Source organism: Ipomoea triloba, chromosome 2, assembly GCF_003576645.1.
Source record: "Ipomoea triloba cultivar NCNSP0323 chromosome 2, ASM357664v1".
Lineage (NCBI taxonomy): Eukaryota > Viridiplantae > Streptophyta > Magnoliopsida > Solanales > Convolvulaceae > Ipomoea > Ipomoea triloba.
Window position 1 is genome coordinate 3,860,152 of NC_044917.1, and position 20,078 is coordinate 3,880,229.

At 37.1% G+C, this 20,078-nt stretch overlaps 5 protein-coding genes across 6 annotated transcripts; 2 read left to right on the forward strand and 3 right to left on the reverse strand.

Moving 5' to 3' along the window:
* Positions 1 to 3,240: 3,240 nt before the first annotated feature.
* Positions 3,241 to 4,526, forward strand: LOC116010087 (uncharacterized protein At3g50808-like). Its single transcript, XM_031249351.1, has 3 exons — positions 3,241 to 3,519; positions 4,130 to 4,282; positions 4,386 to 4,526. The coding sequence occupies exons 1-3, from the start codon at positions 3,241 to 3,243 to the stop codon at positions 4,524 to 4,526; spliced, it is 573 nt and encodes a 190-aa protein (XP_031105211.1).
* Positions 4,527 to 4,972: 446 nt separating this feature from the next.
* Positions 4,973 to 7,520, reverse strand: LOC116011180 (clathrin coat assembly protein AP180-like). Its single transcript, XM_031250708.1, has one exon. It carries the CDS (start codon positions 7,097 to 7,099, stop codon positions 5,240 to 5,242), a length of 1,860 nt encoding a protein of 619 aa, XP_031106568.1. The 5' UTR covers positions 7,100 to 7,520; the 3' UTR covers positions 4,973 to 5,239.
* A 1,924-nt stretch (positions 7,521 to 9,444) lies between these two features.
* On the reverse strand, positions 9,445 to 11,557 carry LOC116007078 (glucan endo-1,3-beta-glucosidase 13-like). Its single transcript, XM_031247667.1, has 3 exons — positions 11,443 to 11,557; positions 10,067 to 11,359; positions 9,445 to 9,694 (listed from the first exon to the last, which is right to left on the reverse strand). Exons 1-3 carry the CDS (start codon positions 11,501 to 11,503, stop codon positions 9,666 to 9,668), a joined length of 1,383 nt encoding a protein of 460 aa, XP_031103527.1. The 5' UTR covers positions 11,504 to 11,557; the 3' UTR covers positions 9,445 to 9,665.
* Positions 11,558 to 11,967: 410 nt separating this feature from the next.
* Positions 11,968 to 14,153, forward strand: LOC116007648 (small ubiquitin-related modifier 1-like). Its single transcript, XM_031248388.1, has 3 exons — positions 11,968 to 12,132; positions 13,500 to 13,649; positions 13,830 to 14,153. Exons 1-3 carry the CDS (start codon positions 12,037 to 12,039, stop codon positions 13,890 to 13,892), a joined length of 309 nt encoding a protein of 102 aa, XP_031104248.1. The 5' UTR covers positions 11,968 to 12,036; the 3' UTR covers positions 13,893 to 14,153.
* A 246-nt stretch (positions 14,154 to 14,399) lies between these two features.
* LOC116011269 lies at positions 14,400 to 19,223 on the reverse strand. Of its 2 annotated transcripts, XM_031250821.1 has the most exons (10): positions 18,863 to 19,223; positions 18,652 to 18,759; positions 17,767 to 17,908; positions 17,367 to 17,663; positions 17,146 to 17,290; positions 15,762 to 16,715; positions 15,419 to 15,657; positions 15,238 to 15,311; positions 15,060 to 15,168; positions 14,400 to 14,747 (listed from the first exon to the last, which is right to left on the reverse strand). In XM_031250821.1, the coding sequence occupies exons 2-10, from the start codon at positions 18,693 to 18,695 to the stop codon at positions 14,691 to 14,693; spliced, it is 2,061 nt and encodes a 686-aa protein (XP_031106681.1). In that variant the 5' UTR covers positions 18,696 to 18,759; positions 18,863 to 19,223; the 3' UTR covers positions 14,400 to 14,690. The 2 variants fall into 2 exon arrangements, with proteins under 2 accessions (XP_031106681.1, XP_031106682.1); XM_031250822.1 differs by lacking the exons at positions 18,652 to 18,759; positions 18,863 to 19,223 and having other exon boundaries at positions 17,367 to 17,658; positions 17,767 to 17,902.
* Between the last annotated feature and the right edge of the window lie 855 nt (positions 19,224 to 20,078).

A 20,078-nucleotide genomic window follows, 5' to 3' on the forward strand; every position in this document is an offset into this window, starting at 1 on the left:
AAAAAAAAAAAAAAAAAAAAAAAAACATCACATACTCACACTTGGTATTGTTGCATCCATCACAACTAAGTTAGCTTAAAAAAGAAAGAAAATTTGTGGAGTTGGGGGAGGGAGTAGAGGAGGACGGTGTTTGGTGGGCATATTTATGGCTGTTGAAGAAATGAGCTAAGGATCCAACTTCAATTCATTGATCAATGGAAGCCCCAAAAGAAAGTTAATGAGACTTGATATGGAACATGAATAACCACCGAAGGAGTTGTTATGCTTCTACTTTTCTAAAGCTACGTATACCTATAAACCATAACCATTAATTATGCACCCATTGCATGCATCCTGCCTGCTCCTCTAATTAATTAGACATATATACAGATACAATTGCTCGAAAGATGCTGCTGAGTAAGTAGAGCATAATTCTCGTATAATTCTCGTACAAGAAGATCACGATTTAATTATTGACAACATGTTTCGGGTTTAGCTCATCACACAGAGTATATTCCTAGTGTAATTTACATTTCTTGTGTGATTTGTAAGCTATTACACAATAGTAAAGTTTATTCAATTCATTGTACACCTTAATAGTGACGCTGAATTTTCTATAATTTCAACCATAAAAATATGGATAGTAAAAATAAAAAGGTATGCTTTTATTTTTTATTTTTATATGTTTGTATAATTTATTAGACAATACATGTTGGGAAACGCACATGCAATAAACTCTAATAAGGTACAAGTGTACAACATTGATTACTTCCTTAAAAAAAATTATAAACATAATTTCTTTTCAGTTTTGATTAAATCTTATTTATAGAATCCTCTCAACACTGGTCACTTTCTATAATCTTTATAACGGTGAGGATGAATTCGCAAAATTTGCTTCCATATGATCCACATTTGTCAAAAATAGATTAAATTAAATATGAATTCACTTAGTGAAAATATGTCACGGGAGAATTGAATGTATGTGAATTTGATTTTTCAAAATTTACTACATCCAATTCACCACTTAATAACAATCTTTTGTTCTATTTTTTATCGTAAAAATATTTATGGCTAAAATTAAAACAAAATTATTTTTATATATTTTTTATTTTATAAATTATATAATCAACTAAATGTATGTCAGTTTTTATTTTTAACCATTCATGTTTTTACACCAATTATATTCTTTTTTTTTTTTTGAAAACACCAATTATATTCTTATTAGACAAGACATCTTGGAAATGTACAATGAACTCTAGTAAAGGAAACATTGATTACTTCCTTTTTTTTATATATAAGAGGAAGTAATCAATGTTTCCACTATTAGAGTTCATTGTGCATTTCAAAGATGTTTTCTCTAATGAGAATATAATTATATTCTTGTGTAAAAATATGGATGGGGAAAATCATAAATTTTTTTAATTCAAGTTTTGATCATACATTTATTAAGGAGGATGAAATATAATAAAGAAAACTGAATGAAGGGTCTAGTATATATATATATTGTGCTTTAATTTTCACATTCATCTCCCATCCATATTTACAAGTAGTTTGATAAAATACCTATCTTTACAAATAAAAAGTAGAGAAATATTAGCGAACAGGGAAGAGCAAAGAGTATATTATGATTAAGTAAATAAATAATATTGATCGTGAACATGTTTATTTTTAATTTGCCTTTTAAATCATTCATAAAATATTTTTTTAGTAAATAGATGGTGTTAGCTATCATTATTTATATCATTTTTCATTTTTAATATATAAATAACTTGGTGGTAATGACTATTTGAAGAATTTATGTTGACTATGCGAATAAAGATTGAAAGATACTTTGTAAATTAGAGGAAGGGAAATGTTACCGACCTTGAAATGTTATAAGCCAAAACATAATTATCTCCATTTTACTTTTAAAAAAAAAAACAGTTTGTTTAAAAAAAAAACAGCTTTCATTTCATATTTACATAATTTAACTAGTTTGTAATGTGAATTCAACTATTTTTCATTTTTGCTTATAAGATGCCCATCGTTTATTTTCATTATTATTTTTCCCTTTCAATCGTAGTGCGATGATTATATAATATTTGAAAAGTCTATAATACCAAGCGCTACAATTATATAATAAATATAGTATTCGTTATAATCAAGTATATTATACAAATTGTATTCGATACCATAAAAAAAATTCCATAATCTATTGATTACAATTATAGTATTAAAGTAATAAATGAATATTCGCAATAGAATCAATGAAGATAATTAAAATCTATCTATATATAATATATCTCATCAGATTTTGTAGAAATTAAATGGACCCATCATCGTTATTCATTACGATTAATCTTGACTAGATTTTAATTTGTTTTTACTGTTATATGCAATATTATTTAACGTTAAATTTTCCAAAATCTGAGTGTCAGGCATTAATATCGATCAGTCTAGGCCAGCTTCTTTCAATTCATCTTTTTCTTGTATAGTAGAAGACATCAGAAATGAATACCTCATTGCCTGACTCAATTCAACAGGTATGTCTCATGCTCTCTTTTGCTACATTTCTACTTCTATATCGATAAAAAATTATTGAATTGTTATTTTCACCTTATGTTGTATTGAAGAAAAAAAAATTCTAAATCAATGTGTTTAATTAGCGTATTATGACTCATTTTTATTTAGCTGGCACGATTTGTTGTTCTCATTGTCGTTACTTGTTAGGGCATATTCAAGAGGAGTTTTTTCATAAGAAAAATTTGGAAGGAGATTTTTGAATTGATGGGGCGCGGGGGGTAGCAAGTTTTTTTTATCCATGTAAATACCACATTTTTGTGGGACTCCCACATTTGTGAATTTTGCATAGATTTTAAAACAATTAGTGTTTAGTTGAAAAAAAAAAAAAAAGAGTGAAGAGACAGAGAGTATGAGAGGCGCACTTGCAAATTTAGGGTTTTCGCAGTCAAAGTGGGACCCACGGTGGGAAGAGAGAAGCGCCTCACGTTGCGTGAGGCGGTTCTCTCGCGTCCAGGCGGGCGCGTAATTTTATTATATATATATTTTTTACAGATTTGGTTTTTTTTTTTTTTTTCAACCCTTATTCTTTCTTTCCTAATCACACATGCAAAATCTCCTCAAAAATCGATTACTATTGAGGAAGTCCTAATACATTAGTAAGATTTGTAAAAAATAAAATAAAATAAAATAATAATAATTAGTCAGACGACGGTACAAAATTTGTTTGATATATTAATGTGTGTACGATTGATGGGAAAAATGGTTGAAAATGATGATGATGATGATGAGAAGGTGCCAAAATGGGTTGAACTGTTCCTGCAAAGGACTTTCTTCAGCTCGTGTTTGGTTCATGAGGAAGTTCAAAAGAATGAAATGAACTGGTACTGCATAACCTGTGACGTCCCTGCATGCAAGCACTGCCTCTCCTCCGATGACACCCATGAAACCCATACGTTGTTGAAGATTTACAGACATGTTTACAGAGATGTCGTTACCCTTGCTGAGATGGGGGTTCATATCGACTGTTCCAACATTCAGGTACACTATATAGTGACGTTAAGAGGGTCAAATTTTGCATATTCACTTGCACTCGTCAGGTGAAATGGGTTAGGATGACAAAAAGTAGGTCAAATGGGCCTTGGCCTGCAGTGGTCCATAGCCTACATAGGCTATGGGCCAACCCAATGTCAAGTCTTTTTTAAATAATTTTTTTTTATATTATTTGTTATATTTTTAAATTTTAAATATAATATTATGTGTAATGATTTTTTAAATTATTTATTGCTGAATCATGATTTAATTATTTAATAAAATTTCTTTTATTTGCATTGTGCATAGTCCTTCTGGCCCCGTAAAAGCCCACAAAAAATTAGGCTGACAGTGGGCCTAACTATTCCACTTTAAAATCATGTATCTTTTTTTTTAAAAACCCTTTAAAATCAAGTATTAATACTATATATGTGTAAGAAAATTAAAATATACATAGAGTAATCCAGCTAAGTTATTAAAACTCTGACTCAGAACAACTTATTAATATTTTTAGTTTGAGCCGACATGTTACTTTCCTATATATTCATTATATTGTACTACAAAAATGGTGGAATATAATGAATCAAGAAAACACTTTTATGTGGTGATGGAGATGCAGCCGTACAAGTGCAACAAAAAATGGGTTGTGTCTTTAAACCCGCTGCCGCATTGTGGATCCGGGTCACAGGTTGACGAAGGTGGAGCTTGTGATCTTTGCCGGAGAAGACTGAATGATCCTCGTCTTTATCGTTTCTGTTGTCTTGCTTGCAAGGTATACTATACGATGCTGCATTGGATACACCTATTTTACATGTATATATAACACATGAAGTGTTTCGTTTCTAATGACAGACATAAAGTTTTCGATTTTTAAGGTGGAAAGCTATATGAAGAAGGCAAACGATAACAAGGTTAGGGTTGATGAAGAAGCGACGGACGATGAAGTTGGGTGCAGCACACAAACGCGGCGCAAGCGCAGAAGGAAAGGTGTTCCTCACAGGTCTCCATTCTTCTGATCTCATCTTCCAGCGTATCAAACAACAGACATTATTATATGGAAGCTAGCTAGATTCATGTTTCATTTTCTGTTCTAGCTATCTAGGAACCTTTGAACCTTGTTATACTTTTTAGACCATTCCTGGCCTGTTGGTGTGATTGTTTGTTGTTGAAACTCTACTCTGTGTTCTCACAAACCTTATTTCCTTCAATTTATTACAACTTTTCATGCCCCATTATTGGTATTTAAGTTTCATAGTAGACTGTTTGTTTGGTAATCACAAGGTTTCAAATTCAACTTCTGGTCATTGGATCGGCCTATTGGCCGTAGAGGCTTTAGAGCAGCTATAAACAACTTAGTCTGATTTACCTTCTTATGATATTTTGCAGAATAGGATCACAATGTGAGGTTTACACACTGTACCCACATAGTTGCTGGTTTCTTTTGTCACACAAAAAAACTGAGTAATACAAGAGAGCACTATTTGAATTAGAGTAAAAAATATTCTTTGATGAGGTTTATAATACAACATATGTACACAACTCTCCGTATGTATAAGATGAAAGCTTGTTAGAGATACAGATAAATTGATGCTAGCTAATAAAATTCACAGCAAGAAGAGTTAGAAGTTAGAACACAGGAAAGAGGAAAAATGGCAATGTATGTACATACAATGATATATAAACTCACTGTAACATTTGGTACATGGAGATGAGAGTATGATGATGATGTTCAGGCCATATGCTTTGCTATGATCTTGTTTTGGTGTTGCAACCATAGCTGCTGTTCATGAAGATAGTTTTGTTGGGCCATGTTTGGTCCGCCGAATCCTTGGTGGTTGTTGGAAAACGTCGCAAAAGGGTCATTCTCGTACTGCGTTTCCGTGGGATTTTGGGCAGAGAATGTGGGAGTTGCATGAAACGTCGGCGGCGGCGCTGAAGAAGAAAATATGTCGCCAGGGAAACCTGTTGGGATTATGGGCAATTCGTCCTCGAGAAAAGGGTTGTAGCGGTGGGATACCGGGAATGGATATTGGTTGTACAGTGAATTCAAAGACAAAAGATTTAGGTTGTTACTAGGTTGCAATGTCTCCGGCCGGTGTGGCGGCGGGGTTTCGAATAACACGAGCTCCCAACCCGTGCTTGAGCCGTTTTCTTCGGCCGGGGTTTCTTGTTCTTCGTTGAAGGTGTTTGATGACGATGATGTAATGGTTTCGGCCAAAACGAGTTCCCATCCTTTGGAAGAATCATCGTCAGGGTCCTCCATAGCAATGTTTTCTTGATCTGTGTCGGCATTCCAGTCATCTAAGAATAAGAGATCCGCCATGGAATTGGACACGGGCAGGGATCTTGTAGACCCGGAGTTGCTCAGCCTAAACGATTCATCTTGCTGGGATTGCTTCTCGAACTGATCAGAATACGCCTCCAAATCAATGGAAATTGCAGGGATAGTCTTGGCGTTAGTCTCCGTGGCACTTAAAAGATCCTCTAAAGAGGTGCACCGTTGTGTACTGTGTTCTTCAGTCGACGTTCTTTCCGGCCATCTCTCCGACGTAGATGATAATTCAAATTTGCTGTCGTGCCTTATGGATCTTGCGCTGCTGGGCGTTTGCGGCTCGGAGAGAAGCAAACCGGAACGGTTACTAGGCGGCTTGGCGTTCGGATCCTTTAGGAATTCTTGCAAGGTTTCGATGAGCTCCGGGGAGATTGAATGCACGCTGGGATACTCCGATGACCGGCCGACCTCCATGGTTTTACACAGAGTATAAAATGCGCCGAGCTCCTCAAACTGCTTCGCGGCTTTCATGCATGTCTGGAAAGCAATCACGCAAGATTGATATTGTAAATGGAAGAAACTATCGAGAATAAGCGCTAGCCCGTCGGAAACATCCTTGTATAGATCGAAGCTTTCTTGCACCACGGCATAAAGAGCTTTCTTCACCAATCCGTTCGTTTTCGCCGCCCCGGTCGGCCTGGTGGCGATCGCCCTCTCTAACAATCTCTGCCAGTACGAAATCCTATCGAGCAACATCGCGGGCTTTAGCTCCCGGACCGGCACGTTCACCTTTCGGCTCCGCCCCATGGAATCCTCCTTCTCGGGCCGGTACGTGTATCTCCTTTGCAACTTCCCGGTGAGAAAGCAGTCCAACCGCTCGTCTAGATACAACGCGAATGTTCTCACGAAGGACGTGAAATCCCACGGGCTGCAATGCGAGTCGTCGCGGAAACTCGAGAGGTTGAGAATTTTAGCTCCGCGTTTCATGGCGTGAAGAACCTCTCGGGGAAAATAAGGATCGCCGTCCTGGAAGATCCGCAGGACTAGCATCAATGACTTGAGCGCCACCACCCAGTTCCGCGTCCGCCCTATCCGCTTGCCGATGGCGCGCGCGCAGGCCGCCGCGTACACTTTGTTGGCCGACACCAGGTGGAGCACCTCGTACACGTACCGCTCGTCCACCGCATCATCGTCGTGGGTGGTGGCTTTCAGGACCGCCACTTCAAGATTCGAGGAATTGTTGCCGTAAACCTTCGCTATACTAATGCTCGTCTGATCTTTCACTGCCCCAATCGCCTTCTTCAATTTGCTTGCCATCTTAAAAATTTTTTTGAGTGATCACGAAAAAATTCGTAACCAATATTTTGATATTATATTTTCTTTCCCTCTTCTTTTCTTGGCTTCTTGCTGGGAATTAAGAAGCCAGAAAAGAAAACAAAACACCAAAAAATGCTAATTCAATGCCCCATTGTCAGGAATTCGATTGCCAAAAATACCAAAAATTGGAAGAAAAAGGAGATGGAAAAATATATAATAATAATTTCTTGAAAGATGATAAAATGTGTGGAGATGCGAATTTGAGGGGTGGGGAAAAGTTTGAATTTCTGCGCTCTAAAATCAGAAAATTTTGCTTGAGTCGCTCACCACCCCAAACGTGGTGAGGACTAAGTATGATGTTTGACTTTTGTGTGTTGAATGGTTAAAAAAATGAAATGAAAATATAATGCACTTTGGTTATATTTCAACCATTCTCCTTCCCCCATGAGATGTAATCGAACTTGTGATGCAAATTAAATTTTTTGATTACACTATATAATTGTGGTCAATAGCATCATAATTGTACAAAAAAAAATCTTTTTAATTTCATCAACTACACGTTAGCAGACCATTCAATGCATGCAGTGTGAATAATTTGGGAGCGATTGCAAAATCACGTGAGAGGCCATTCCAAAGCCACGTGCAGTGCTTCGCCTCTTTTTTCTTCTTTTTTTTTTTTTATTTTTTTTATTTTTTTTATTTTAACCATTACCTTCTACGCACTACTCGTTAAACTATATATATACACTGCTCGATCCGGATTCATGCATCTCTTTGGGAATAACATGGCGTGTCTCACAAATTTGGCTCTTTTTGTGTTTGATTTATTATTGGATGAAGTGTTTTATTTTTATTTTTTTTTAATGAACTTGACCGAAAAGATATTAATAATAATAATTAAATTCATGATTTTTTGGTATAATAATCATATTCAATTCACTCATCAATCCTTTTTAGAACAAGATGAAACTTCTTAGTTTTATATGAGATGACTAACATGAACCCAAATTATAAAATATAAATAAATTGGTGAAAAAGTAAATGGGCACCTAAATATTTAGGTGGAACACTTAAATTTTGTATAGATCACTCAAACTTATGGAATTTTGGGAAGAGTATGAATTTGTTTGTAGAGTGTGAGGATGTTGATGACGATGTCTATATATAGATCTCGTCTTAACCCGGTGGAGTAGCTCAAGTAGCAAGTGACCTCTCTTTGTGAGGAAGAATTTTTAATGATAAAAGGAATAATTATTTGGTCAGAATATTGTATGATTGATTGTGATGACGGTCTTGGATAATAACTATTTGGGAGCAACCGCCCCTCTTAAAATGGGGGGGGGGTGGGGAAGGGAGTTCCTTGTGCGCAAGCAAAAGTCTAGTCTTTTATGATTTATATCCTCTCAAGTACTCTATCGGTCCGGGACCTGAGGACCCTTAGGATTGAAGATTCAACCTTTTGGCAAAAAAAAAAGAGGATAATATATTCTTCCAAATACTTTGTCGAGCCGGGTCATGGAGATTCAACTTTTTGAGAAAACAAAGGATAATACTATTTCATTTAATTTGTAACTGCTGTCAGAATTACCTTCCAATATTAAATTGGTGGAATTAAGCATGGACTGGGTTGCTAACCTATCTTCTCTGGACCTTCATCATCGCTGGGCCTATTGAGTCATCTGGATTTATGCCATCAAAGTTACAACTTTTTAAGCATAAACTTTTGTATGTGTTAATTATGCATATACTTTGTATGAAGATAGAGAATTGAGTTAATTTTTGTGTTGATGATTTTTTTTTTTGAAAGCAAATCCATATAGTATTATAAAAGCGAAGAAATAGTGTCAGGAGGAACAGAGTCCAGTACATAGTGCTAGCGTGAGAAACGGCCGCAGAAATGTCAACTTTATTAATATTTATCATCAACACAAAAACATGAATAATAGTTCTAACACACACAAGTACTAATAGATTGAATATGATTATTGAAATTGTGGCAGTTTAAATGTTTCTTGCATGCAAAACTATAAATTGAAGCAAACTCATTCTTAGATACTGGGGTCTAAATTCATCACCTTCAATTTCTTAAGTACTCCAAATTTTTTTTTTGAACAAAGTTTGTAAAATGTTAAATTTGTCCATCTAACATAAAATTAATTAATTTAGCCTATGTACTATTAAACATAAAACAATGAAGTAAAGTTTACAGCATTAGTTAATCTATTAAATATGTTAACCTTTTTTGAAGAAATTAAATATGCTAACCTAATTTAAATGTTTCGAGTTTGTAGTATGAGATATTCCTAGTGTAACCCTAAAACGAGAAGAGCCATACACATTAATAGTGATCAAATGGCAAAACCCAAAAAATAAAAAATAAATGAAAACATTCACTCGCAACTAATAAATACATGATAATAGTTAACTAGAAATTGTTTAATTTTTTTACAAGAATCAATTTCAAAATTTCTCGTACAATATTTCACGCATACGTAACACTTTGGCATCCCAAACCAAAACATTGGAGAAGAATCTGAGCTGAGTATTGTGTTTTCACCATCAATCTCTAGTGGGGCAATTCACACTTCCCAAATTCTGCCATCACAGAAGAAATAAATAAGCTTTAGTTTTCTGAGTCAACAACATACCAACAAAAATACACAACAATCCAAACAAAACACTGGTTAGTGGGTGCGATCTGCAAAGAAGACAACTCAGTTGCCCATTTTTCGACAAATCTAATGACGTTGGTGACATTAAAGTTGTCCGTACACTCATCACGTGCTGTCTGTCGTACAAACACCCGACATCCAGCTCTTCCGCAACGTTAACGCGGTAAATTTTTATTATATTTAAAAAAAAACTTCATCATTACCAAATTAATAACTTCACTTTTTTACTAATTTTTACCATATTTGACCTATAGTACTGATAATTTAATGATACATTAGAAATTAGAATACGTACTTGGTTGGTGGGATACGATGTATGCGGCTCCACCGAAGTTGCATGCGCTGATCCCTCCGCCCTTCTTCTGATAATAACTGTTGAACGCGAACGAGGCGTGGGCCTCAAGAGTGTTAGGATTGTAACACGTGGAGCCCGGTTGGATCGAACGGCAATCGACTCCACCTTCTCCGCAAGCGAAGTCTAGACCGGCCTGAAGTTTTTCTTTCCCGGCTTTTCCGTTTGCGACGCACCATGTCTTTCCCCGGGCGGATTTGGAGAGAATGTGACCGCCGGCCGCCGGAGATTGCTTGTCGTGGTAGCCCTTTAGCCCCTGCGTGGTCAACGGTATGTCGTAGACTTTTTTCCCGTTCGGGTAGAACAGGCCGAAGTTTCTCTCCGACGACGGTCCGATCTTCTTGTTCTCGTTGAAGAGGGCGAAGAGGTAGACGGTGAGTTCTTCGTGGGGTCTCAAGGGGGTCCCGCCGCCGGTGAGCACTCGGCGGACGAGGTTGCCGTTGTACGCGGCGGCGTTTTCTACGCCGGCGCCGACTTCTTTGGAGTCGCCTTTGGACGGCCAGCCGGTTTCGGTCACCACCATTTTGATGTCGTCGTATTTCAACGCGGACATGGCGGCAAAAACGGCGTCGATTTGCGCGTCGAAGAGGTTGAAGTATTTGAGCCCGTTCCCGGCGTCCACCACGCCGGGATTCTCCCGGAAGAGCGCGTAGTCGAGCGGGATGACGTCAGCGTTGGACTCGTAAGCGAAGAAGGGATAACAGTTAACCATTAAATACGACCCGGTTTGACGAAGGAAATCCAGCATGGGCTTGATGACCGGTTCGACAAGCTCAGACCGGAACGCCCCGGCCGAAGACGGGTAAGAGCTCTGCAACGCGCTGAGCGCCACGGGTGACGAAACCTTGATGACGCCATCAAGCTTCAACTTGACCAAAGCCTGGTGGATATTCCTCATAGCCGGTACGAGGAACTTAGTGGTATTATGAGTATCAACGAAAACCTCATTTCCCACGGCGATCGCTTCGATCTGAGTAGCCGGGTGGTAGGCGGCGACGTTACGCCGGACCCACCACTGCGCAAACGACTGCCGTTTTGCGGCGTAGTAGAGACGCTCATTTGGGAGATTAACGGTGATCTTTATCCCCGACCCGGAAAACGCCTTGAGAACTGCAGGATCAGTGTCGTACACCTTGACGCGATCAAGCCCCTGAGATTTTAGTAGCGCCACCACTTTCACGGCGGACGGGAGGTTGTTAGCAATGCGCCCGTAGTTCACTCCGACCGAACCACCATCTGCAAAACAACACAATAATTATTAATTCAAGACTGAAATAAATGTAATCAAACAAGTAATAATAACGAAGATCAGAGCGTACCTGCAATGGAGAAAATGGAAAGGAGTAAGAGAATAGGAGAAAATAAAACGAAATTCGCCATGCTAAGCTAAGCTAAATTCTTGGATTGGTAGATTAAGCAGAGTGGATTGCAGACTTGCAGTGCAGTGGAGACGATGGATGATAGATCATATAAAGGAGTGTTGTGGCGATTGGAGCGGTGGCAAGTGGGCCCACTAATGACCAAATACAGTACGTGGCCCCACTAGATGACAGCACCGGGGACCCACTAAGCTCGACCGTTTTGCGATAAAAACAAAATGTGACGTTGTATTTTCCCGTTGCTAATAATTGTCATTAGAATAATCGCTTTTTGCTTTTTCTCATTGTTTTCCGTTAGAAATAGTAGTAAGAATTGGGATTGGATTCTCATTTAATGGGCTTCTTGATTCTGGGCCCATTGGGCCGGATTGTATTTATTCCACCCAAAAAATAAAAAATGTAGCGTGGATTTAAAGCAAAATGGTGGGGATCAAATAAATTCTGTAACAATTTGCGTTTATTGCTTTTTCAGTTTCCAAGTTTCGCTGGTGTAACAGAACAGCAAGGAGAGGAGAGGAGCACTGAGCAGAGAGAATGTCGCAGGGAGCGGAGGCAGATAAGAAGCCTGGCGCCGGGGCCGGAGCCGGAGGCGATCAGTCTGCTCACATCAACCTTAAAGTCAAAGGACAGGTTGTTCTCTTGCCGTACCCCCACTCTGTATATGTATAGGCGTCTGTTTGTGTGTATATATATGCCTGATAACTTAGGGTTTGTTGTTAGAAAAATTACGGTGCAACTTTCTGGTTATCTGTCAATCTGTGGTTGATTGTTTGATTTTCTCTTTTGCATTTGTGTGTGCTTTTACCAATTTACTTGCGTTCTATAAATTATGAACTCAAACGAGAGTAGCGAGTGAATTGAAGTGAGGTTTGTGTTGTTCTGGTAACATTGTCGATTCATTACAATAGTTTGTTCTGATTATGTTATTGGTTTCTATTGAATTATGGCAACCTAGGGCAACTTAAATCATGTATTAGTGAACACAGGTCGTGACTTGACTAAGGGAATCGTTATTATGAATCACATCCTTCTTTTTGCATTGTTCTGTTTTTGGCATTGTGAACTTGTATAACATGATTTCTCTGTTGTGAGTACTTCTGCCAATGCATGCCACCACCTCCTAACTTTTTGTAGTTGTATCCAATGTTTCAAAAATCCCGCCTAGGCGTCGATTAATCCCCGCCTAGTGCCAATCGATCGCCTGCCGCTGGCCAGCTAAGCTCTGCCTAGGTCGCCTAAGTTCCGCCTAGGTCGCCTACTCGGGCAATTAACTATTGTTCTTCTTTTTGTTTTTTTAATTATTTCACTCAAAACAACATCATTTTGAACGAAATAACCCTATATTGTACAAAGTCTAGATATTTTTTAGGTTAATATTTAATAATTATATAATTTATAATTATTACTTTAAAAAATTGAAAATACTTAAACAAATTTTTAAAAAATAAAAAAATACACTGGTGGCGTCGATTAATCCCCGCCTAGGACGCCTAGTGATTTTTTCAACCATGGTTGTATCGCTCTCAAGTCTCACAACTAGTGATTGCAGTTTCTTTTTGTAGTCATGTATTTTAGTGTACATCCTACCCCTGAAAGTCACCGTAAATATCATTTAGTTGGGGAGTAATGTTGTATAGGATTCGTTTGTGCTGGCTTTTTGCTTTCCTTCTATTCACTTTAGTTTTCTATAGTACAAGAGTACCTATGGTTTGAAAAGTTCTAGTAACTTATTTGACTTTGGTTTCTTTTGTTGAATGGTTTGTTACTCAATTATTCTTAAACGTGTACCTTATTTATGCAATGTTATGTGGATCTTTGCTCTTGGACTTTGTTGGTTCATTTTGATCATCCATTTTTGTAAAACAAAAAGTGCATGGATATAAGGCTGTGTTATCTGTTCATTCCATCATCCATCTTGCCATGAAAGATGAATAAATGGTAATGATATAGGAGGGTTGAAAAGCTGACTGAAGATTGAATGGCATTGTTGAATGTAGGATGGCAACGAGGTCTTCTTTAGGATCAAAAGAAGCACTCAACTGAAGAAGCTCATGAATGCATATTGTGATCGACAGTCGGTTGATTTCAACTCTATAGCTTTCCTGTTTGATGGGCGCCGTCTTCGAGCAGAGCAGACTCCAGATGAGGTCTCTCTCTTATCTCTTCCCCCCCCCCGCCCCCCCACCCACGTTTATGTGCACTTCATTTGCATGCCTGATACACCATCTCACATAGCAAAGAGAACAATTTGTGATCATATGGTTTGCATTCTTGCTTTTCTGTCATCTGCTCATGTCATTGCCATTTTGCTCCCTTGGCTGTTTCAGCTGGAGATGGAAGATGGTGATGAAATCGATGCAATGCTTCATCAAACTGGAGGGAACCTCTAAGCTTTCTATACTTCTTGCTGGAGATAGCATATGTTGATGTTTGAAGTTTCACTGACATTAGTGAATTTCGTAGGTTATGCATAACCTGGGGTTGTGTAGTAGTTTATTATTGAAGCAATGATGATATGGTTTGCTCAAGTGGCCTGAGCCTACCTTGAATTTAAAATGTCGAGTGTTTCTTGCAATGTATCAAGACCTAACAGATTGCTTTGGTATCTCTTCTGCTTAATCGAAAACATATAATTAGATATATTAATGACCTCTTTAAGTCTCATTGCTAAATACTCCGTATCTAATTATTTTACATGCATCCTCTCGCATCCCTGTCAAGATAGGTGAAATGGAACCCTTTTATATGCACCTTTGACGATTGACTGTAATCAGTTAAACAAAGTAATATTAACTCGCCAAAGACCTTGTGGTCAAGCGGCGAGAGGTCACAAGTTCGATCCCCGATACTACACTGTAATAAAGTCCATAGTATTCGAAAAAGAAAAGAAAAAGTAATTTTAGCTCAAACTAAATATTAAAATGATTTCTCGAGCTCGAACCTTTAATTTATTTTACGCAGTATAAACTAATTACACCTCTATATATACAGTTATGTACATGCCTCAGCTACAATAGTGGCAGCACTTACAAAAGATTAAAGAACAGAAGGAAAGGGGATAAAAATTAAATAAATTTTCCGTATGACATTATTTTCTTTAACGTGGAGCTTCAACTCTACAAAAAAACTGTCAACCTCAGACCCTGGTTTACTCTGTACATTGTGAGGATCTTTGCCTTCTCATCACATCATTTCTTACTCTTTCTGAATTTCCGTCCGTGCTGATAGACTTCCTCATCATCCAACTGAAATTGTGCAAGAAGAATAGCGCATGTAATCAAAGTCCTATGTCCAATGTAAACCACGAATAAATATTCATTTTTAGTATACTGAAAGTTCATTTTTAAGTAATGTACCAAATAATGAACTTATAGTATACAAAAAAATGAACTTTTAAAAAATGAACATTTTCAATATATTAAAAATGAACTTTATGTCTTTGTATAATGATTGGTGGTCTTGTGAGCTCAATAACTGATTTGTGTTTTGATGGAAGTAAAACTGTATAACAGAAAGCTCAGAAAGTGCGACTAGAACTGAATCTTAATGAGACTCACCATCCTTTGAGCCAGAGATATTTGTCTACTGTCACTATAGTCTTTGGAGCAGATACTCTTACCCGGCCGACATAATCTTTGAATAAACCCTTGTACATAATTATAAGTGCTGCAAGATGTAATCTGTAAGTAAATTTCAAAAATCAGGCAAACACACATTGTATTTCTAAAACCATACCTCAGGCGATGCCTGTTGCAGGCAGTTAAGGCGGCAACAAGAACATTAAAAATGCTTCGAACAGCACGAAAAATCTGTCAACCAAATATGTGTAATAAAAGTTAACAGGGCAACTAGGTGAGTATCAGAACGGTTAGTGGAAGTTCAATCAAAGAAATTGAATCACTAAAAACAAACCAACCCGGGAGAAAATGTCATTCCAAAGTGAACGCCACATGGAAACCTCATACGAAGTCACTGTTGATTCCACCTCTGAAGTGAACCGGATAAGGCTACTCAAAAATAGCCACAAGTCGTGAACTATACTATATATACAAATGCATAAACCAGAGACAAGACTGCACAATCCCAGGACCAAGCGAATGGGGGAATAGAGTATTTCCCATAGAAGCCAAAAGACAGGGTTTAACAAAAATGTCACTGCAATCAAACATGGATTTGATTAGAGAGAGAGAAAGAGAGAAAAATAAAAAATAAAAAATTTACCAAAGATAACCATAATCAGTATGTTTGCCTGTACTTACCAATGTTCCAGATAACAGACAGAAGAAACCAGAATGGCAAAAATAGAATCTCAACAAATTCCCCCACCAGACTGCAAGAAGTCTCCAATGTCATCCATATTATTGAAAAAGAACTCCCCACAAGTTCTGTACACATGTTCCAGAAAGGAAGTAAGAAGTCCAAAAACCCAAGTAATGGTCCTGCCATTGGCATTGTGAGAAATGAAAGAAATGACTGAACAGGACGCGTCATCATGAGGAACCACTTAACGGCCTTCTCAAAATTGTGAAGAAACAACATTGTCCCCAAGTACTTAATTCTTGATATCATTTCCCATGTTTCTATCCAATCAAAAAGGGGTCCAAACAAATGAGATGCTGTTGCTTTAAGAAGAGGCACATTTTTGTATAGATCATAAAATCCTATAAGAACGGTAATTACTGAGATTATCACATATAAAAATCTTGCAAGAGGGCACATCCATGGACGATAAAGACGGGAAAATCCTGGATAAGACTGAAGGAAGATAGCCCATGATGGAAGCCCCGTCTCCAATAGGGTAAGAAGCCGCAGATCAGACATGATAATGTCCTTCAATTTAAAAGGGAGGTCACAATCATTAAACCTAAACAAAATCAAAATATCCTTGTACCCAGTAGCTTCAACTACATCCTCACTCTCACTTGAATAATTACTTTGTGAATGTATTGGTGATCCAATGGTTTCACAAAATGATTCTTCAGAGAACAAATCGGATCTAATGCAGGACTTCAAAACTTTTCTTCTCTTATAAGGTCCAGCTGCAGGTGGTGTACAGAATGGATTGTTTTCTATTGTTTCTGGGTACAGACTAAAACTTGCATTCGAACTGCTAGGAGTCTCATCTTTGGCACATATATCATCAACTGTAGCAACACTTCCATCTATGTCGCTAGTCCTCAAAATATTTTCTTCAGCGTCATAAAACACCTCTCCTGTACATTCTCAATAAAAGGTGCAAGAATGATAAGACTTTGCAAAGGTACTATAGAAACTCTATAAATCACAAGACAGGATGTTTTACAAGATTAATACATAATACAATCTTGAAAACCCTCATCTTTTCAGAAAATAGATAAGATTATTAATCAACTTTTTGTCATAAACAACAGTTTAAACAATATGGATAAACAGACAGAAAAGTTCAACCATGAGACTACACAATCATGCATACTTAAATATCTATCATCTGCATATACAACAAAGCTAAAGATGGCAAGGGCCTTTTCCCCTCACTTTCATCATTCCTCTTCTTAGAGTTGATTTGCTTGCAGATATAGAAACATAGATTATTTCATATATTTACAGAGGCATATGTAGAATAACTTTCATTGACAATAACAAACCATGCTCAAAAAAGCATACCTATTGTATTCAAGTATTCTCCCAAAATACTTTGCTCAGTGTCTGTCCCTGGGAACCACAAATGTATGCATCTAGCAGCTTGTGATACACTATCAAATTCCCATCTTCTCATGAGTTTAGCCTCTATAGCAAGTGATGTATCTGTCTGCAATCAAAGGAAAGTTGGTGGTTTGACATATGATTTCATATTTAACATATGATGGGATATGAACAAACGATACCTGAAGCTCATTTAAATAATTTAGGCCACGGACATCATTCCAAGACACTTCAAACACAATGAACCCATATAAGGTCCTATGCAGTTTGCTATTTGATATAAAAGAATTCCTCAATTTCTCCACAGGTAATAGTGCCCTTTTCCTGGATAAGGTTGCAGCATCAATCAGAGAAAACCATCTTTTAACCTTGTCAGATTCACTTGTACTTGCTTCTGAATTAGTTTGCATTTCCTGCATATTTCCTGTACCCCGTTTGTCCTTCCGGCCTCTAGTATTTGCAAACGGGGACATCCTGGACTTTATTTTTAAAGATAATAATTAAACACAATACCACCATTGAACTTACTAAAAAAATTGCAGATCTTTAGTGATACAAAAGATATACTCCGTAGTTAGGTACCTTGGTGACCATTAACTGCCACAAGTGTGTAGGGCGGGAGATGAGATCTTTCAACCATGGCCGGTTGTCCACCAATATGTAAATTTTATTACTCTCATGAGCTAGGAAAAGGTTAAGATGTGAAAGATAAGATTGCAAATCCCTGCAAAAACACAAACAAAAACTAAATCAAGAGAGAGTAAATCCCGAAGCAAGACTAGGGACACATGCAGGTATACCATTTAAATCTAAATCTAAAATAGAAGTATGAGATGCTCACACTCACGTAAACAGTAAAACACGAGTGAGTTTGCTATTTGAGATCAAACCAAGACATGAACAGCACCATTTCACATTACACATATTATCTTTAAACCCCTTTGAGATGCTCACAACTATAAAGAATCAGGAAAAAACTATGAAAATCCACACATCAATTTTGAATCACAAAAAAAATTACAATTAGGAACCCCATTACCCACCTCTAAGATAACAAATCCCCTGAACAAGAGTCACTCACCTTAGAGGCAAAAGAAAAGAAAAGAAAAAGAAAAACACTGACATTCCATAATGTTATTACAGAGTACCTATTTCTAACAGTTCTTAAACATTAACAACTATCCGATCTGCTTATGTATACAAGCTAGACAAGACAAACAACTGGTTTCTAACATTAACCAACCAATGAATTCAAATATACAAAATTTTTCATCCCCACTCGTGGATCATATTCAACACCTGCAGGCTATATTATGTACTAAATTTCCAGCCTGTCTATTAAACCGAGTACTGACATCAACACAAAACACCAATAGACAATGAGAAAGAGAAACGAAGAACAAAAATAGAAATTCGATCATAAATTTAGCCATAAGAAGTAAAGAAAAATTAAGCTGCAATGTATACCCAATTTGCAAGCTTGTCAACGGAAAGACACAGCGGCTCCCCATCAACTGCACAATGACACTTCAAACCCCGCTCCTTGACTCTAAACTCGCACCGCCTCACCAACCACTGCTTCAATCAAATTTTAAAAAGAAAATTAAAAAAAAAATACTAAATTTTTTTACAACATTCAGTTTTTTTCCAACAAATTCAAAAACTGTCGTATTTTTACCTGAAGATGAAAAATTGAGATCAAGCAAATTCCATGAGAATTCAAAAGAAGGAAAGAGTGAATGGCGCGTTTGGCGAGAGCAACTAAATTCCGAAAAGGAAGCAATTGCAGGTTGTCAGGCGGCCATTAAAGGCAGGCCTGTGTGAATAACGAAGTGATTGATTGCTCACACACAGGAAGAAGACGAACGCAGAGCAAAAAAGGAAGCGTCAGGGAATTCAATTGGAGGTTATCTCTGCAGTTAATGTCGTCTGGGAGGGCATAAAGGTAAATTCGGACCCTGCGGATCAGGTCACTTGCTTCCCGCGCCAGCTTCGTCGTCGTCAACACACAGATACACAGAAAGAGAGCCGTGAGGCCGTATACAACGCGTATTATACTGTTGTATGTAGGTGCTAGACTAGTACAGTAATTACTAAATACAAATACCGTATACAGCTACGATGGTATTCGTGACGTCCTAGACTCCTAGCTTAGCTTCCAGGGGATGGGGGTCGATCACTCCAGGAAACCGTTTCACGCGACACCGTAGCGCGTGCGATCACGTCCAGATGCGGTTAGATCATGACGCACCTTGAATGTGCATCGTTATAACAAACTCTCATCATCTGTCGTTTATTTTCATTTCCCGTAAATACTCAAATGGTACATCCACTATACTTTAATTCACAAATTAAATCTGTTGATCATAAATCAATCAATTCGATTGAAAATAATTAAATTTAACTTTTTATAATATTATATGATTTGTTTTATGGAATATTTAATTAACTTATTGTGGAATCAGACAATTTATGAATAATTATAAATATGAAATGATGTAACGTTTGTCAATGGCTTTGGGAATACTAATTGGATATTCTTTAAATATTAATATTATCTTGAATAATTAATGTCATCATCATCAGTATTCAATCCTGTGACATTCTCTCAATGAGAGTCACAAATGTGTCAACTGAATATAAGATACTTGATTAATTTAGAGTTATTATTTATCATCTAAGAAAGTTTATTTTAATTTATTTTATTATGGTTCTTTATCAATTAAGATCACAACTCACCAGATGAATTTCACAAAAAATGTATTTTCAAATCGCAATTTTGAGATTTATTGTGAAAAAAAGTTGTTTTATATTTAATATTTAGTAGTGTGATTTTGAATCTTTATTACTCCATAGTTTGTAATGATATTTGATGTGATGATTACAAAGTTAAA

Bases quoted from the DNA above. Each gene is read 5' to 3' on its own strand.
- LOC116011269 (XM_031250821.1), bottom strand. From the start codon at position 18,695: ATGGGGAGCCGCTGTGTCTTTCCGTTGACAAGCTTGCAAATTGG. The intron at 17,909-18,651 runs GTATACATTGCA...GTGTTTTTGCAG, and splicing joins TTGACAAGCTTGCAAATTGG to GGATTTGCAATCTTATCTTT. The intron at 17,664-17,766 runs GTACCTAACTAC...TTAAAAATAAAG, and splicing joins GGCAGTTAATGGTCACCAAG to TCCAGGATGTCCCCGTTTGC.
- LOC116007078 (XM_031247667.1), bottom strand. From the start codon at position 11,503: ATGGCGAATTTCGTTTTATTTTCTCCTATTCTCTTACTCCTTTCCATT. The intron at 11,360-11,442 runs GTACGCTCTGAT...GTTGTTTTGCAG, and splicing joins TTCCATTTTCTCCATTGCAG to ATGGTGGTTCGGTCGGAGTG. The intron at 9,695-10,066 runs GTACGTATTCTA...CTGTGATGGCAG, and splicing joins CATCGTATCCCACCAACCAA to AATTTGGGAAGTGTGAATTG.
- LOC116011180 (XM_031250708.1), bottom strand. From the start codon at position 7,099: ATGGCAAGCAAATTGAAGAAGGCGATTGGGGCAGTGAAAGATCAGACG.
- LOC116007648 (XM_031248388.1), top strand. From the start codon at position 12,037: ATGTCGCAGGGAGCGGAGGCAGATAAGAAGCCTGGCGCCGGGGCCGGA. The intron at 12,133-13,499 runs GTTGTTCTCTTG...TGTTGAATGTAG, and splicing joins ACCTTAAAGTCAAAGGACAG to GATGGCAACGAGGTCTTCTT. The intron at 13,650-13,829 runs GTCTCTCTCTTA...TGGCTGTTTCAG, and splicing joins CAGAGCAGACTCCAGATGAG to CTGGAGATGGAAGATGGTGA.
- LOC116010087 (XM_031249351.1), top strand. From the start codon at position 3,241: ATGGTTGAAAATGATGATGATGATGATGAGAAGGTGCCAAAATGGGTT. The intron at 3,520-4,129 runs GTACACTATATA...ATGGAGATGCAG, and splicing joins TCGACTGTTCCAACATTCAG to CCGTACAAGTGCAACAAAAA. The intron at 4,283-4,385 runs GTATACTATACG...TCGATTTTTAAG, and splicing joins TCTGTTGTCTTGCTTGCAAG to GTGGAAAGCTATATGAAGAA.